This window comes from Nerophis ophidion, linkage group LG09, assembly GCF_033978795.1.
Source record: "Nerophis ophidion isolate RoL-2023_Sa linkage group LG09, RoL_Noph_v1.0, whole genome shotgun sequence".
In the NCBI taxonomy this organism is placed as follows: Eukaryota; Metazoa; Chordata; class Actinopteri; order Syngnathiformes; family Syngnathidae; genus Nerophis; species Nerophis ophidion.
This window is the reverse complement of record NC_084619.1, coordinates 13,224,197-13,244,096: the sequence shown is the minus strand read 5'-3', so window position 1 is coordinate 13,244,096 and position 19,900 is coordinate 13,224,197. Positions and strand designations below refer to the sequence as shown.

Below are 19,900 nucleotides of genomic sequence, written 5' to 3'. Positions count from 1 at the left end.
GGGCAGGGTCTCCTCCCCAACCCGGAGATGGCATTCCACCCTTTTCCGGGTGAGAACCATGGACTCGGACTTGGAGGTGCTGATTCTCATTCCGGTCGCTTCACACTCGGCTGCGAACCGATCCAGCGAGAGCTGAAGATCCCGGTCAGATGAAGCCATCAGGACCACATCATCTGCAAAAAGTAGAGACCTAATCCTGCGGCCACCAAACCGGAACCCCTCAACGCCTTGACTGCGCCTAGAAATTCTGTCCAATCTCGAATCCTGTTTACTCATTCACTAAATTATATATATTCTGAATTGATACCTTAGTTCAGGGGTAGGGAACCTATGGCTCTAGAGCCAGATGTGGCTCTTTTGATGACTGCAGCTGGCTCTCAGATAAATCTTAGCTGACATTGCATAACACGGTAAGTAATGAATAATTCCGCTGGTAATCACAGTGTCAAAAATAACGTTTATAATATAAAACATTCTCATGCATTTTAATCCATCCATCCGGTTCTACCGTACCTGTTCAAGAAGTCGTATTAATGGTAAGAAATATTTGATTTCTTGTTGGTTAGCTTCAAAATAACGATGTTATTAAAAACAATAAGAGACTTATTATACTCTAAAAATTTTGAGTTAAAATTAAAAATGCACACATTTAGTTGTATTCAGTCTTAAGAAAAATATTATATGGCTCTCACGGAAATACTTTTTAAAATATTTGGCTTGAATGGCTCTGTCAGCCAAAAAGGTTCCCGACCCCTGCCTTAGTTCATGGGTTGGCAACCCAAAATGTTGAAAGAGCAATATTGGCCCCAAAAAAAAAAAAAATCTGTCTGGAGTCCCCCAAAAATTTAAATCCTTATATAAGTCTTAAAAATTAAAGCATAACTTTATGCTGCTATGTAAATATTTATTCTACATATTTTTGCGACATTAGAAAAAACATTAATACAACTGAGATGTCTCGGAGGGTGAGACTACTCCCGGAAATTACTGGCTTTGAATGGCCAAAGGTATAGATGTGTGTGTCCAAGTTAAAAGAAACAACAGGCTGTCTTCTTCAAATGGTTTTATTACAATATTTGCATCTTTTAACGTTTGCTATTTATCAGAAGGGCAGCCAATATTACATACAGATAATGTGTCATGAGACGTGCATATATAAATTAAATACACAGAAGACATAAGTTAAGGAAATAAAATGAGTTCAAATATACCTGCGTCTTCAGTAATGCGGACGTTGTACCGATCCGTTGTGGTGAAGAAGGAGCTGAGCCGGAAGGCAAAGCTCTCAATTTACCGGTCAATCTACGTTCCCATCCTCACCTATGGTCATGAGCTTTGGGTCATGACCGAAAGGATAAGATCACGGGTACAAGCGGCAGAAATTAGTTAGAGATAGGGTGAGAAGGTCTGTCATCCGGGAGGAACTCAAAGTAAAGCCGCTGCTCCTTCCCATGGAGAGGAGTCAGATGAGGTGGTTCGGGCATCAGGTCAGGATGCCACCCGAACGCCTCCCTAGGGAGGTGTTTAGGGCACGTCCAACCGGTAGGAGGCCACTGGGAAGACCCAGGACACGTTGGGAAGACTATGTCTCCCGGCTGGCCTGAGAATGCCTTGGGATCCCCCGGGAAGAGCTAGACGAAGTGGCTGGGGAGAGGGAAGTCTGGGTTTCCCTGCTTAGGCTGCTGCCCCCGCGACCCGACCTCGGATAAACGGAAGAAGATGGATGGATGGATACCTGCAAATGAGGCATAATGATGCAATTTCTACCTACAGCTGGCCTAAATAGCATGTTAGCATCGTTTAGATTGCAGTCATGCACAGACCAAATAAGCTTGATTAAGTCAAGAACTTCAACAAAGCTGACCTTTGTGCAATCACGCACAGCATTAAAAGTTTGGTGGACAAAATGAGACAAAGAAGGCATGGCATGAAGCACGTCTTTCTGTGGCAGTGTCGGAGAACGTTATACAAACTACAGTTCAAGGACACCTGATATTAGTAGGGAAAAACTTGCTAAATACTCTCATCAGTGAAGCATGTTTAATATAAACGGTGGGAGTTTTAACATTTAGGAAGGTTTGTGTTATGTTGGTCCTCCTACAGAAACCGTATTTAAAAAAATATATTTTTACCTCCATCTTTTTCCTTTTTTCATACTTAAAAAAAAAAAAAAAAAAAAAGCTCCAGGCTCTAGAGCCGCGGGTTGCCAACCCTTGCCTTGGTTGAACATAATTTAACTGACACAATGGCAGTACGAGTTAGTGTGAGAAAAATATTGAGTAACTAAATGAGGCAATTCCTGTAGGAATTGCGTGTGAATGGTCCAATGCTGAAGTTGAACTGAAATCCTGGATTTTTTTTTAGAATTGTTGAAATAGAGCATACAATTCCCAAACAGGCTGAATATTTTGAAGTTGGAACAGTTTGAATCAGATGAAAAATGTGGGAGTTGTGGAACTTGGAAGAACGTCCCATTGATTTCAATGGGAAATTTCCCAAAAATTGAGGAATTTCAAGAAATGCGGGAATTTTTTGGAAAATGGTAAAAAAACAAAAACAAACTTGAATGGTCTGAATGAGTCGAAATAGTTGGTGTTGGAATTGTTCAAATTGGTCGAGAAATGTTGAAGTAGTAACATGTTAAATTGAGAAATGGTATTACAGAGTCCCTGGAATTTAGGGACAACCAGGATTTTTCCTACTTCAAAAAACAACTTCATTTCTTGTCCTGATCAAGAGGAATGTTTTGATTGTGGAACAGTTTAAATGCGTTGGAAAAATGTGGAAGGAGTAGTCACCAGAAAAAATTGTGGAAATAGGGCTTTGGAAAATCTAGAATTTTAGAAAATCCGAGAATTTTTTCAAACTTGGAAAAAAATTAGTTTAAATTTCCAAGATGGTGGTATATGTTGAAGGTGGAATGATTTGAATCTGTTTAAAAATGTGGAAATGGTGAAAGTTTGAAAAATGGCCAATTCATTTTGAATGGGAAAAATGTCCCGGAAAACCTGGAATTCTGGCAAATCTGGAAATGTTTGGAATGTGTCAAGGGAAAGCCCTCGATTCCTGAATGGGTTGAACAGTTTGGGGCTAGAACGGTTTAAATCGGGTGAAAAATGTGGATGGTGGAGTGCGCCAAAATCTGGAGAAGAAGAAGATGTTGAAGAAGTTGAATAAATAGATTAATTTTTAGATGAATTCCAAAGCATATGCATGAATTCTTTGGAGCATTTTCAAAACTAATCTAAAAGACTCACAATAATAATTTATAGGGATGTTACCATCAAGGTTTGATGCTGCCAATTTCGATGCTGATCACCCATGAGGGAGCTCGTGTGACAATCTGTCACTTACTTTCTGATAGTTTTTCATGTTGTGTACTTTATTTCCTGTTCAGTGCTCTTATTTTGTTATACTTCCTGTTTACTCCGCTGAGCACTGTTTTTGTCACACTCGCCGTTGATTGGCAGCGGTCCTCAGCTGCTGTCAATCAACTTAGGTCTATTTATGTTTCACTCGAGCACTCCTCAGTGCTCGAAGTTAATATCATGTTGAGAACGTTACTTTGCACGACTGCTTTATGTTTGCTTTTGTTATTTTCTTATGTGTATTAAATTCCTCTTACCTTCACTCAACTCTCCTGGATTCTTGCATACTCGGGGACACACAACTGCAGCCATGCGACATCCCAACAGCTCGGCCGATATCAATATTGATAAAACCCCGATCACATCTATTAACTTTACATTTTTTTTATTAATTCATGGTGGTTGCTATTGACAATTTAACAATATTAACACTATATTTAAACAATATTTTACACAATATTTTAGCTTTTTTGAGAAATGTTGTCTGCGATGAGGTGGCGACTTGTCCAGGATGTACCCGCCTTCCGCCCGATTGTAGCTGAGATAGGCACCAGCGCCCCCCGCAACCCCAAAGGGAATAAGCGGTAGAAAATGGATGGATGCAGAAATGTTGTTTTCAAACTGTTGGACAATTTTCTCACTCATTTGTTCCCAAAGTGGTGACCCTCGCCCCATCCTTGTTGTGAATGACTGATCATTTCATGGAAGCTGCTTTTATACCCAATCCTGACACCCACCTGTTCCCAATTAGCCTTTTCACCTGTGGGGTGTTCCAAATAAGTGTTTGATGAGCATTCCTCAACGTTCTCAGTCTTTTTCACCACAATGTGCCAGCTTTTTTAAAATATGTTGCTGGCATGGAATTCCAAATGAGCTCATTTTTGCAAAAAATAAAAGTTTTCCAGTTCGAACGTTGCAGTCTATTCAATTGAATATAGGTTGAAAAGGATTTGCAAACCATTGTATTTTGTTTTTATTTACGATTTACACAACGTGCCAACTTCACTGGTTTGGAGTTTTGTATTATTAAATACAATTGTGTGAGCGAATTAAAGTGAAAGTACATAATGACTAAACAAAAAACAACTGCATTAGAGCTTACAGGTGTTCCTAATAAAGTGGCCACCGAGTTACGTCGTTGTTTGAACTGTGCTGATTGTCAGGTGACTTTGACCTTAAGCACACAGTTCGTTTGAGCCCAGATGCATGGCCGCATTATATTTGCTGTATGCATATTCTATGCCAAAGGAATATGGTCGTTATTTGTGTCCGCGTGTTGGCTGATGTAATGGTCTCATATGGCAAATCTCTTCCTGCTCTGAGCTGTTCCGATAAAAACAGTTTGCTTTAACCACAGGGTGTGAAAGCCACCTCCGACTCTGCCATTGTATTCGTCTTGATTAAAAAGACAAAGGGAAAGCTCTCTTGGATTTTGCCCGTGCTGCCCATGTCCGACAGCCGGCTGTGACTCTGTCTGGCTCGACTTGCTGAGGTAAAACCTCTCTCCGGCCTGAATGACCTCATCATATACACAAATTCAGGGAAACCCAGCAGGCACCCGCATTTGCTTTTGCTTAGATGAAAGTCGACCGACCAGCCCCCGAACTGGTCTGTGCACAAGTTTTCTTCCTTGCTCAGCTGAGAGCCGCAAACACGTGGACTGCGTCTGTGCATTTATGATGTTTGTGCTGGATTACGTAGCTCGGGAAGTCTTTCAAAGGTCAGAATGGATTCTTTCACGCGTGAAAGAAAGCGAGACGGTCACTAACTCCGGCTCAATGGCTTCCTGTCAGTAGAATTATTTGGAATTTGGATTATTCTAAGAGATTTTTAAAGGACTTTAGGAATTATGGGAAATACTTGCGGCTGTGTGCGGGCTCCGAAGGAAGAATGCTACATAGACCCCAAGAACGCTCCGCTGAGCCCCGGGACCAAAGAGCTTAAAGGTCGTCATTACTTTCAGAGGAAGAAACACAAACCCGCTGACTTCCATGCTTTTGAATCTGGCAAGAGTGACCTCCCGGAGAACTTTACACTGGAGGTAGAAAAACATCTCAGCATCGAACGCAGCAATAACCCAGCTGTTCAGTTTTCAAGAGAAGTACCGGCAAATCCCTCCAAAGGACTTCTTGGTGACACCTTAACTGGAGTCTCTGGTGACTATCCCAGTGTCTACGGCAGCAGGTCAAAAGAGGATCACAATCTTCATAAAAGCACCTCTGGACGTGTCCCAGCTAAGGATGATCTACTTGTTAAGAAGCTTCTGAGGCGCCAACTGAGGAGAACCGTTAGTTTCGGGGCAGTGGAGCACATGTTACACACTCTGAGGGGCTATGATGGACATGGCAGTGAGGAAACAATAAACTGGATCGTTTTGGAATCTCAGCTACATAGGAGGACCAGACGCAAGACCTACACTTGCTCTGGTTACATTGATCATGCGGAATGTATGATCGATACAGATCAACAGGAGGTAAACAGATCATACATGTTTTTTCATTTCCATTTTAAGATATGAAGTATACGCAAGCCTTAAGAAAACCTTAGCGAGGTTGATCATTTGGTTTTTTGATATCCGTCATTTCGTGCACACCTGTGAATATTCAATACAGTCAATAACCTATTTTAAAGGCCTACTGAAACCCACTACTACTGACCACGCAGTCTGATAGTTTATATATCAATGATGAAATATTAACATTGCAACACATGCCAATACGGCCTTTTTAGTTTACTAAATTGCAATTTAAAATTTCCCAGGAGTTTTCTTCTTGAAAACGTCGCGTAATGATGACACGTACGCGTGACGTCACGGACTGTTAGGAAATATGAGCGCTGCACACACACACACACAGCTAAAAGTCGTCTGCTTTAACCGCATAATTACAAAGTATTTTGGAGATCAGTGTTGCTGAATCTTTTTTGCAATTTGTTCACTTAATAATGGAGAAGTCAAAGTAGAAAGAAGGAGTTGGGAAGGTTTAGCCTTTAGCCACACAACCACACGGTGATTCCTTGTTTGAAATTCCCGGAGGTGAAACTTTATTATGGATCAGAGCGGCCAAGCGAACATGGATCCCGACCGAATGTCAACCAGCAGGTTTCGGTGAGAAAATTGTGGTAAAAAGTCGCTTCTTACCGGAGATCAGCTGAGCTTGCGCCGTCCATACAGCTGCCGTCGACTTCCCTGAGACACTGGCCTCAAGACACCCGTGGACACCCACCTCCGACTATCAGGTACTGTTAAACTCACTAAAACACTAGCAACACAATAGAAAGATAAGGGATTTCCCAGAATTATCCTAGTAAATGTGTCTAAAAACATCTGAATTCGTCCCATAAAATCACGTTTGTTTTTTTTTTATCCTCAAACACAAATCTTTCATCCTCGCTCAAATTAATGGGGAAATTGTCGTTTTCTCGGTCCGAATAGCTCTTTTTGTTGCAGGCTCCCATTAAAAACAATGTGAGGATGTGAGGAGCCCTCAATGGGTGACGTCATCGTCTGCGACTTCCGGTAAAGGCAGGGCTTTTTTATTTGCGACCAAAAGTTGCAAACTTTATCGTGGATGTTCTCTACTAAATCTTTTCAGCAAAAATATGGCAATATCGCGAAATGATCAAGTATGACACATAGAATGGACCTGCTATCCCCGTTTAAATAAGAAAATCTCATTTCAGTAGGCCTTTAACATGTTATGGTTATGGTATTGGTTTATTTCGAACATACATACAGTTACAATATGGTACATCACATTTTAACAGATTCTCCTTGGGCTTGTGGTGGCGGATATCTGCTTTTTCTCATGCTGTGAATGCTTTTTGTGACCTTTGATTCTAATGTTGGTCATTTTTATTATTATTATGAGTAAAATTTGTCTATATTGTCACTAGTTGCACATACACATATACAGTATACATACATTCATAAACACACATATATTCATAATACACACTCTTACACACGTTCATATGCACATACATACAGTGGGGCAAAAACGTATTTAGTCAGCCAGCGATTGTGCAAGTTCTCCCACTTAAAATGATGACAGAGGTCTGTAATTTTCATCATAGGTACACTTCAACTGTGAGAGACAGAATGTGAAAAAAAAATCCAGGAATTCACATTGTAGGAGTTTTGAAGAATTTATTTGTAAATTATGGTGGAAAATAAGTATTTGGTCAACCATTCAAAGCTCTCACTGATGGAAGGAGGTTTTGGCTGAAAATCTCACGATACATGGCCCCATTCATTCTTTCCTTAACACGGATCAATCGTCCTGTCCCCTTAGCAGAAAAACAGCCCCAAAGCATGATGTTTCCACCCCCATGCTTCACAGTAGTTATGGTGTTCTTGGGATGCAACTCAGTATTCTTCTTCCTCCAAACACGACAAGTTGAGTTTATACCAAAATGGATACATGGATGATACAGCAGAGGATTGGGGGAATGTCATGTGGTCAGATGAAACCAAAATATAACTTTTTGGATCATACATTATTTGGGTTTTTGAGTTTGTTTGTGCACTTCCTTGTTTGTATCTTGTTACCATGGTTTCTGATTTGTTCCACCTGCTCTTGTATTTTACGCGCACCTTCCATCCATCCATCTTCTTCCGCTTATCCGAGTTCGGGTCGTGGGGGCAACAGCCTAAGCAGGGAAACCCAGACTTCCCTTTCCCCAGCCACTTCGTCTAGCTCTTCCCGGGGGATCCCGAGGCGTTCCCAGGCCAGCCGAGAGACATAGTCTTCCCAACGTGTCCTGGGTCTTCCCCGTGGCCTCCTACCGGTTGGACGTGCCCTAAACAGATGCCCGAACCACCTCATCTGGCTCCTCTCGATGTGGAGGAGCAGCGGCTTTACTTTGAGTCCCTCCCGGATGACAGAGCTTCTCACCCTATCTCTAAGGGAGAGCCCCGCCACACGGTGGAGGAAACTCATTTCGGCCGCTTGTACCCGTGATCTTATCCTTTCGGTCATGACCCAAAGCTCATGACCATAGGTGAGGATGGGAACGTAGATCGACCGGTAAATTGAGAGCTTTGCCTTCCGGCTCAGCTCCTTCTTCACCACAACGGATCGGTACAACGTCCGCATTACTGAAGACGCCGCACCGATCCGCCTGTCGATCTCACGATCCACTCTTCCCCCACTCGTGAACAAGACTCCTAGGTACTTGAATTCCTCCACTTGGGGCAGGGGCTCCTCCCCAACCCGGAGATGGCACTCCACCCTTTTCCGGGCGAGAACCATGGACTCGGACTTTGAGGTGCTGATTCTCATTCCAGTCGCTTCACACTCGGCTGCGAACCGATCCAGTGAGAGCTGAAGATCTCGGTCAGATGAAGCCATCAGGACCACATCATCTGCAAAAAGCAGAGACCTAATCCTGCGGTCACCAAACCGGAACCCCTCAACGCATTGACTGCGCCTAGAAATTCTGTCCATAAAAGTTATGAACAGAATCGGTGACAAAGGACAGCCTTGGCGGAGTCCAACCCTTACTGGAAATGTGTTCGACTTACTGCCGGCAATGCGGCAATGCGGTATTTTACGCGCACCTGTGATTAGTTATTACTTCCTTACTTAAGCCTGCCTTTTCCTTTCATTCGGCCTCGCCTCGTAAACGTTTTGCTGCATGCAACTAGCGACTACGACAATTCCCTACTCTGGTAAACTTGCTTGCTTTTTGTTAGCTTCCACGCTATGTTCCATTGTTTCCTTGCTCCCATGCTAGCGCTTTGTTTTGCCGTTTGTGCCTAGTGCAAGTTTTTCTGTTTCTAGTCTATTCTTTAGTTTTAATAAATCATTACTTCTTACCTTACGCTGCGTCCGAGCCCGATCCGCATCTTGGAAGAAGACCATCCGCATCACGATGCCCTGTAGTCGTTACACATATATGCAATAATCAAATACAAGCTGTCACGAAAGTATTCACTGTGCTAGTAAGAGCAGAGATCTGCCACCACAAGCCCTAGGAGTGCAGAAAACATTTATCGCTTCCATACATCACAATCACAAAAAAAACAGCTTAAAGACAGTCGTCGGTCGTTTGGCAACACTTTGAGCATCACCTGCTTACTTATTTCACCAGGAAAGCAGAATGTGGCCCGGGGGCCATTTACTGAATGCTGCTCTTTTTTATAAGTCTGTGGTAAATTATAGTAATAAAATAAACAAAACACCCAAGCAAAATTATGCTGAAATGTTGATACCAATAACGAATAACAACACACACATTTGTATTTAAATGTATTTGTTAGCATATTTCATTACAAATGATGTCACAATATCATCATATAGAGGGAATATTAACAACAATACAGTTTGTTTCATATACTGCAAGGCTTCACATCACTGCTATTCTTTTTCGAATGTAAGATAGTTACCAGAACTATTGTTGTTATTTATGACCAATTTAACATGGTATTGTTTGTTTTGATGTACTGGAAGGCTGTATATCACTGTTGCTCTTTTTTAAATGTATAGTTACTTCTTGGCAGCTACTATTGTAATTTGAATTCTGAGCAAAAAGATGTTGAAGTACAGTGATTTTAAATATTGACAGTTTGAAACAGTCTTGAATAAAGTTGTGGATTTAATATCCATAACTTTATTGAAAACTTTATCGAAATGGGTTGATTTTCTTTTCATTTTATCACGATATCGGAGAAGTATCAAGAATCGTGGAAACTCATAGGTATTGGTTTAAGACAGATAGGATGTAAAGGTCCCACATTGGTCAGTGTATGTTTTGGACAATAATATTTTTGTTTTATAAATGAGAATTGAAACAGATAAAACGATTGGTTTATTTGAATTTTCTTTTGGCATATAAATAACATTTTTAAATAAAACGTTCTTATTTAAAATACAACAAATACAATTTATGTCAGGCTTGCCACTGACAGTTTGTTTGTGTTTTAGGTTTTCCTTTGTGTGTTTCGTACTTCCTGTCTTTAGTTCCTGTCAGCACTCTTATTTTGGTTCAGCTTCCTGTTTGTCTCCCAGAGTGCTTTGTTTCCCCTCAGATGCGGCTGATTGGCACCTGGCCACACCTGGTGTCAATTAGCCCGCTCCTATTTGTACCTGCTTTGTCTTCCAGTCAGTGCTGGATTATTCTGTCAAAGTTAGTTTGTGACGAACCCCAAGATGCAGAGAAGGAGGGAGGCATTTTGCAGGAAAACATGATTTAATTAAATTATTAGAATAAGAACAAACAAACGGTACAAACAAAAAGCGCGCACGTGGGTGGATAACAAACAAAACGGCCTAGCGTGGAAGCTAGCAGGTATCTAGCAGGAAATAGAAGTTGTAATTATAATAAGAAAACAAATTGGAAGCAGGGAACAAAAGACAGTAAGCTAAAAACATCTAACAAAATATAGCTTACCGCAACGCTGCATTGACTCGAAAAGATACGACACGACACGACAGGTAGCAATGACAAGAGCGACAAGAAGTAACATCGACAAGAAAATAATCCAGCACCGACTGGAAGACAAAGCAGGTACAAATAGGAGCGGGCTAATTGACACCAGGTGTGGCCAAGGTGCCAATCAGCCGCAACTGAGGGGAAACAAAGCACTCAGGGAGACAAACAGGAAGCTGAACCAAAATAAGAGTGCTGACAGGAACTAAGGACAGGAAGTACTATACACATAGAGGAAAATCTAAAACACAAACAAACTGTCAGTGGCAAGCCTGACAATTTAAAAGCTAAGGGTTCCTCTTTTTGCTTTTGAGTCCAAAAATAATAACTGGATCCATAAAAAGTCAGATTTTCATTTTATGTATCGTAAAACAAAAATAAAAATTACCAGTCAGCAGAAACAAAAAACTGACCAAAAACAAATGTGACTGTATTTCATTTTCTGACACCGAAACCCAAAGTTGTTGTTTCCAGAGAAGACCTCGGGCGGGCCTGGAGTGGTGTTGTATCCTGCGTTTTAATATAATCATATTGGTACATGATCCTCTGGTCTTTCTGATGCAGAATACAATACCAGACTGTTTTTTTTTTTCAACACACCAGTACTCTTTCATGTCTTGAGGTAGAAACATCCGTTTCCGGTATCAGAAAAAAATACAGTTTTTCGGTCTGTTTATTTGTTTCTGCTGACTTGTGATTTTTTCCATTGAATATATAATCCAACTGTTTTTTTGTAGTCACTACTTTTTGACACAAAAAAGAACACCATTTTGCACTTCTTTTTTGTTTTTCAATTCCCTTTCATAAAACAAAAATCCAATGGAAAAAAACATACATTTTTGCGGGATTTTTAAATCCTACAATTGTCCCACAATGTATTGGAAATGTTTTATTTAAACCTGAAGCTGAAATTTAGAGTTTAAAAGTGCGTTCAATAAACTTTACTGAGAACATTGTGATGATCCGTTGCCCGGATCATGTCTTAATTGTTAAAGACAGTGGTTCTCAAATGGGGGTAAGCGTACCCCTGGGGGTACTTGAAGGTATGCCAAGGGGTATTTGAGTTTTTTAAAAAATATTCTAAAAATAGCAACAATTCTAAAATACTTTATGAATATATTTATTGAATAATACTTCAACAAAATATGAATGTAAGTTCATAAACTGTGAAAAGAGATGCAACAATGCAATATTCAGTGTTGACAGCTAGATTTTTTGTGGACATGTTCCATAAATATTGATGTTAAAAATGTCTGTTTTTGTGAAGAAATGTTTAGAATTAAGTCCATGAATCCAGATGGATCTCTATTACAATCCCCAAAGAGGGCACTTTAAGTTGATGATTACTTCTATGTGTATAAATCTTTAAATATAATTGAATCACTTGTTTATTTTTCAACAAGTTTTTAGTTATTTGTATATCTTATTTTCCAAATAGTTCAAGAAAGACCACTACAAATTAGTAATATTTTGCGCTGTTATACAATTTAATAAATCAGAAACTGATGACAAAGAGCTGTATTTTACTTCTTTATCTCTATTTTTTCATCCAAAAATGTATTGCTCTGATTAGGGGGTACTTGAATTAAAAAAAATGTTCACAGGGGGTACATCACTGAAAAAAGGTTGAGAATTACTGGTCTAAGACTCCCTTAGTTCTGTTTCAGCACCCCTGGGTTTGTGTTTCTTGGTTGTCATGGGTGTTGATTATTTTCACCTGCCTCTGATTAGTGTTCGGGATGCTCACCTGCTCCCGGGTACTAATTATTTATTTATTTATACTAATTACTTATTCCTGTTTTTCACCAAACACTATCTGACTGTCTTGTTTGCTGTAGGCAACAAGTTACGTTTGTGTATATCGAGCTTCTGGTGCCTATGCCTGTTTATAATTTGAGTACAGTGCTAAGTTTCGGCTCAGCTCCCCGTGGTATCGACAAGCTTGTTTGTATTTTTGTATTTTTAAATGATTTATGAGAAGAAATCATCTTCTTACCTTCACTTTGCCTCCGGAGTTCCTGCTGCATCTTGGTAGAACGAACCGGGCAGTAAAATGCGACCCACGCGTAACAAACAGTTGGTATTCTTCTTCCTCCAAACACGACGAGTTGAGTTAATACCAAAAAGTTCTATTTTGGTTTCATCTGACCACATGACATTCTCCCGATCCTCTGCTGTATCATCCATGTATCCATTTTGGTATAAACTCAACTTGTCGTGTTTGGAGGAAGAAGAATACTGAGTTGCATCCCAAGAACACCACACCTACTGTGAAGCATGGGGGTGGAAACATCATGCTTTGGGGCTGTTTTTCTGCTAAGGAGACAGGATGATTGATCCGTGTTAAGGAAAGAATGAATGGGGCCATGTATCGTGAGATTTTGAGCCAAAACCTCCTTCCATCAGTGAGAGCTTTGAATGGTTGACCAAATACTTATTTTCCACCATAATTTACAAATAAATTATTTAAAATTCCTACAATATGAATTCCTGGATTTTTTTTCACATTCTGTCTCTCACAGTTGAAGTGTACCTATGATGAAAATTACAGATCTCTGTCATCATTTTAAGTGGGAGAACTTGCACAATCGGTGGCTGACTAAATATTTTTTTGCCCCACCACTACATAAAACAACAAAAACATATTTTTGGCTTTAGCTATGCGAGCTGCAATCCTAAAGTTACAGTAACATTTTAACAGTAGCGTCATGCCAGGTTAGCCTAATAGCTGAAGAACGATAAAATGATCCAAATTACAGCTCCAACGTCTGTAGCTGACGGAGTTGTAGCTAGGAAAAGTTTTCTTACGGCAGGTCATGATATATAAAAAAAAATGCTTATTTTTCTTATGGTTGGTGCTTATAAACACGCTGTAGGGACACATATTGCTGTTTGAACAATATTAACAAGTCTATTTTTCCTAATACGGTACTTTGTGTTTCAGTTGCTGATTTCAAAAGATCTGTATTTACAAAGCTATAGTTTGACTTAACATTGCATTTTCAAATCCCATATGTCTTTATCCTTCTGCAACAGATCTCGGAGATTCACGTCACGGGCGAGTCCGACCACATGACGGCAAAGGAGAGATTGCTGCTCTGGTCCAAGCAGCTAACAGACGGCTATGTCGGCGTACGATGTGACAATTTTACGACATCCTGGAGAGACGGGAGGCTCTTCAACGCCATTATTCATAAATACAGGTACTGTGTTCGATCCCCACTTCCGACATCCTAGTCACTGCCGTTGTGTCCTTGGGCAAGACACTTTACCCACCTGCTCGCAGTGCCACCCACACTGGTTTAAATGTAACTTAGATATTGGGTTTCACTGTGTAAAAGCGCTTTGAGTCACTAGAGAAAAGCGCTATATAAATATAATTCACTTCACTTCACTACAGTACAGAAACTTGAGAGTTACTGAGGGTTCGGGTTGGGGTATATATAATTTTTAAAAAATAAAAATCCATCCATCCATCCATTTTCTACCGCTTATTCCCTTTGGGGTCGCGGGGGGCGCTGGCGCCTATCTCAGCTACAATCGGGCGGAAGGCGGGGTACACCATGGACAAGTCGCCACCTCATCGCAGGGCCAACACAGATAGACAGACGACATTCACACTCACATTCACACACTAGGGCCAAATAAAAATAATAATTTTTTTTCTAAAAGTGTACAAAACTCAAACATTCATGGCTTTTATTAACAGACTACAAACCCCGTTTCCATATGAGTTGGGAAATTGTGTTAGATGTAAATATAAACGGAATACAATGATTTGCAAATCCTTTTCAACCCATATTCATTTGAATGCACTACAAAGACAACATATTTGATGTTCAAACTCATAAACTTCATTTTTTTATTTGCAAATCATTGTATTCCGTTTATATTTACATCTAACACAATTTCCCAACTCATATGGAAACGGGGTTTGAATGTGAATGTATCATCTGTATAGAATGTATCATCTGTATAGAATCTATAGTCTTTATAGAATGTATTGAATGTATAGTCCGTGAAAAAATGTATAGAATGTATTATTGTAATTTTACTATTCTTACTTACTACTGTTTTTCTACTCTAACTAGCATTTTTAGATTAGTTTTAATTCAATAGGGATTACCCGATTAACATTTTTGGCATCTGATCCCAATCCGATTTTATGGCCTCAGATCTTATTTCAAATCACGACCTGATACTTTGACGATAGATTAGAGAACTGAAAATGTTTTGTAGCTAGTAACCAGAGTAAATACAATAAGACACATTTATAAAGCTTATCTTATGTCTATAACCGAGCGGTACAGCTCGGTTGGTAGAGCGGCGGAGCCAGCAACTTGAGGGTTGCAGGTTCGATCCCTGCTTCCGCCATCCTAGTCAATGCTGTTGTGTCCTTGGGCAAGACATTTTACCCACCTGCTCCCAGTGCCACCCACACTGGTTTAATTGTAACTTAGATTATGGGTTTCACTATGTAAAGCGCTTTGATTCACTTGAGAAAAAAGCGCTATATAAATATAACTGACTTCACTTCACTTATTAAATTTAGAATTTGCTAGTATTTGTTTGCCTTCAAAATCCTCCTGTTTTTAGAGATTTACTCCCTGAGTTTCTAAACAATAACAACCCAAAAGTTAATGTATTAAAAGAAAAAGAAAGAAAATTGATCAAATCACCTTCGCATTGTTTATAATCAGTCCAATCCAACCCACTTTATTTATATAGCACATTTAAACAACAACAACGTTTCCAAAGTGCTGCACAGCCATGTTAAAAACAATATTAAAAAACAATAATATGCTCCACCAATGACTGAATAAAAACAAAAAATAAATAAATATAAAACCAATATAAAAACAATATAACAATATGATTAAGAACAATTTTAAAGGGTAAAATCAATTAAAACAGTAAAATAGAGATCAAAGTGTATAAAAAACACAGAGGACCACACAACTCACACATCCATCCATCCATCCATTTTCTACCGCTTATTCCCTTTCGGGGTCACGGGGGGCGCTGGCGCCTATCTCAGCTACAATCGGGCGGAAGGCAGGGTACACCCTGGACAAGTCGCAACCTCATCGCAGAACTCACACATTAATATATTATAGACTGATAATATATTAGGTATCAATATATTATAGACTGATAATATATTAGGTATCAATAGTATCTGGGGCCCTGCGATGAGGTGGCGACTTGCCCAGGGTGTACCCCGCCTCCCACCCGATTGTAGCTGAGATAGGCGCCAGCGCCCCCCGCGACTCCGAAAGGGAATAAGCGGTAGAAAATGGATGGATGGATAGTATCTGGACCAATCTACCCTACTTTACATTGACGCTTTAGTGGTTGGCTTCTTGTGTTGTCCTGCTCGGTGTGTCTCTTGCTTGCTTACTCTTTCTTTTCCCTTAGTTTTTTACGCTATGGTGGCAATTATTAGTATCTTAAAGGAGAACTGCACTTTTTGGGGGAATTTTGCTTATCGTTCACAATAATTATGACAGACAAGAAGACAAAAGTTTTTGTTTTTATTTTTGCATTCTAAAATGTAAAAATTGTCTTGTTCTAAATAGCAATGCAGTTAATAGGAGCAATGCAGTTAATAGGAGCAATGCAGTTAATAGGAGCAATCAGTTCTACCTCTAAATCAATTTGAAAGTATATTTAAAAACTGTCACCGATACTTTATTGACGTTCCGTAACCGGTATAATAACCAAGCTGTAACAACATTGTTATTGTAAGAGCGAACAATGAGGAACCCTTTTTCCAGCGCACTAACACATTGGCGTGCTACGGTAGTAGCCGTAAAAGCTAACTCTGGCAAGAGATAAGCTAGCTTCTACGACAGCTGTTTATTTTTTTAATTTTTTTTTTTTAATAACATACAGAATTTCCTTGAAATTGCCGCAGAGCATATAGTATGCGCCTGCCTTGAATTACTGCTGGGTCAAACTCGCTTCGCGAAATAATCAGCGCATGCTTAGTATTACCGCCTGGTCAAACTCGTGACGTCACGAGTGACATTTCCCCTGTCATCATTTTCAAAATGGAGGAGGCTGATTTCAATTCCAGTAATTTGAAATTGCATAATCCAATCCAATCCACTTTATTTATATAGCACATTTAAACAACAATAACGTTTCCAAAGTGCTGCACAGCCATGTTAAAAACAATTGTAAAAAAGATATATAAAAAAATAAAAAAAATAAGTATATATATATATTATGCTCCACCAATGACTGAATAAAACAAAAAATAAATAAATATAAAACCAATAAAAACAATATAAAAACAAATATGATTAAAAACTATTTTAAAGGGTAAAATCAATTAAAACAGTAAAATAGAAATGAAAGTGTATAAAAAACACAGAGGACAACAGAGGACCACACAACTCACGAAGTGTTAAAAGCCAAAGAATAAAAGTGGGTCTTAAGACGAGACTTAAAACACTCCACTGTGGAAGCAGTTTGAACATGGAGGGGCAGAGTGTTCCAGAGCTTAGGGCCGACCACAGAGAAGGCCCTGTCTCCCCTGGTCTTAAGTCTGGTCTTGGGCACCACGAGCTGGAACTGGCTCTTGGACCTCAGAGCGCGCGCAGGAATGTAAATTTGGAAAAGGTCCGAGATATATTGAGGTGCCAGTCCATGTAAAGATTTAAAAACAAACAGCAATGTTTTAAAATCAATTCTAAAATGAACAGGGAGCCAGTGCAAACTCTGAAGAATTGGGGTTATATGCTGGCGTTTCCTGGCCCCTGTTAAAAGTCGTGCTGCCGCGTTCTGGACTAACTGCAACCGGGAGAGAGCTTTTTGGCTAATGCCAGCATAAAGTGCATTGCAGTAGTCCAGGCCACTTGAAATAAAAGCATGCACGACTTGTTCAAAAAGGTTAAAAGATAAAAACGGTTTAACCTTTACTAAAAGACGAAGGTGATAAAAACACGATTTTAAAACGCCATTGACTTGTTTGTCTAGTTTAAAATCGCTGTCTATAGTGACGCCAAGGCTGGTGACTTTGGGACGCACATCATTTTGCAATGGTCCCAAGTCAGTGAGGGCCGGACCAAAAACTAAAATTTCCGTTTTTCCCTCATTCATTATTAAAAAATTCTGGGCTAACCAAGCCTTGACGTCGCATAGACAGTTAAGAAGGGGTGTCAGGGAAGAAAATTAAGAGCTATTCAGTAGGAGTTAAGGTCCAAGCTTACATCACACAAATTTTTTTACTGCATGCCTTTGGTAAGTGCCGGAGTGAGAAGAGGTTTTAAAATAATTAGCGCATGCTTACTTTTACCGCATGCCTTTGGTAAGCGCAGGAGTGAGAAGAGGTTTTAAATTAATTAGCGCCCCGGCGGCAATTCAAGGGAATATGGTAGTTAATGTTTTGTGGAACATGACTCAGGTATGTCACCTGCAAAGTGAAATTTTTCGGATTGAAATAAATGTTTTTTTTATTTAATGAATGTATGAGTAACAGTGACCATTTACAGCATGGGTGTCAAACTCTGGCTCGCGGGCCAAATTTGGCCCGCCGTGTAATTTATTTTGGCCTTTGAGACAATATTAAATTAACATTAGAGCTGGCCCGCCGGTATTACACAGTGGCGGTGCATTCACCGCTAATTCTAATACTTGCCAATCCTTACGACTTTCCCCGAAAATCTACTGGGGCAACCATTCTCCCGAATTTCTCCCGATTTCCACTCGGACAACAATATCGGCGGCGTGCCTTAAAGGTACTGCTTTTAGCGTCCTCTACAACCTGTTGTCATGTCCGCTTTTCCGCCATACAATCAGCGTACCGGCCCATCCATCCATCCATTTTCTACCGCTTATTCCCTTTTGGGGTCGCAGGGGGCGCTGGCGCCTATCTCAGCTACAATCGGGCGAAAGGCGGGGTACACCCTGGACAAGTCGCCACCTCATCGCAGGGCCAACACAGATAGACAACATTCACACTCACATTCACACACTAGGGCCAATTTAGTGTTGCCAATCAACCTATCCCCAGGTGCATGTCTTTGGAGGTGGGAGGAAGCCGGAGTACCCGGAGGGAACCCACGCATTCACAGGGAGAACATGCAAACTCCACACAGAAAGATCCCAAGCCTGGGATTGAACCCAGGACTGCAGGCCGGCCCAGTCACGTAATATATGCAGATTCTACACACACAAGTGAATGCAAGCATACTTGGTCAACAGCCATACAGGTCACACTGAGGGTGGCCTTATAAACAACTTTAACACTGTTACAAATATGCACCACACTGTGAACCCACACCAAACAAGAATGACAAACACATTTCGGGAGAACATCCGCACTGTAACACAACAGAACAAATACCCAGAACTCCTTGCAGCACTAACTCTTCCGGGACACTACAATATACACCCCCGCTACCAACAAACCTCGATTTTGCATGTCAGTATAAAGTTATATAAGCCTTGGTTGTTCAATATTCAATGCAAAACTTGTTTGGGTCCCTATTAAAAGGTTAAGTTGTTCAACTTTGGCCTGCGGCTTTGTTCAGTTCAGAATTTTAGCCCATTCTGACACCCCTGATTTACAGGCTGTAGTATTCTGCACTGGCATGGAAACAAGAGTTCAGAACATTTAGAAAGCGATTTAGAAATGCCAATTTGTTAAAGTAGCAATGATTTGCCACTCCATAGTTGATTATTTCATTGGTTATCCTTATTTAGGAATGTAATTTCACTCTTGCCAACCTCTATTTCGTTCCTGTGTTTTCCAGACCCGACCTAGTTGACATGAGCCGGGTGTCCACACAGACCAACCGCTCCAACTTAGAGAATGCCTTTGGTGTGGCTGAGCAACTTGGGGTGGCCAGACTGCTGGACCCTGAGGGTATAATCTCTACACACACTGCAATATTTACTTTCGTTCTACCTGAATGCTATATGCTATATAAGTTCCGTGTTCTCGCCACTCTTACCAGACGTAGATGTTCAGTCTCCTGATGAAAAGTCCGTCATCACGTATGTCTCAACCCTCTATGACGCCTTCCCTAAAATACCTGATGGCGGAGAAGGAGTCAGCCCCAATGTGAGTTGATGGCATCGTCCGCGAATGT

The 19,900-nt window shown here is 40.4% G+C and overlaps 1 protein-coding gene across 18 annotated transcripts in view; it reads left to right on the top strand.

Annotated features, from left to right (window-relative positions):
- Window positions 1-19,900, top strand: part of dst (dystonin) — a 299,316-nt gene that overhangs the window by 106,875 nt on the left and 172,541 nt on the right. For 17 of the 18 annotated variants that reach the window (XM_061910351.1, XM_061910348.1, XM_061910367.1 and 14 more), the window contains 3 exons: window positions 13,836-14,002; window positions 19,562-19,674; window positions 19,766-19,872. In XM_061910351.1, the coding sequence (XP_061766335.1) occupies window positions 13,836-14,002; window positions 19,562-19,674; window positions 19,766-19,872 (387 nt within the window). Of the gene's footprint in view, window positions 1-5,019; window positions 5,842-13,835; window positions 14,003-19,561; window positions 19,675-19,765; window positions 19,873-19,900 lie in introns of those variants that run through there. The other variant, XM_061910359.1, reaches the window with a different exon arrangement.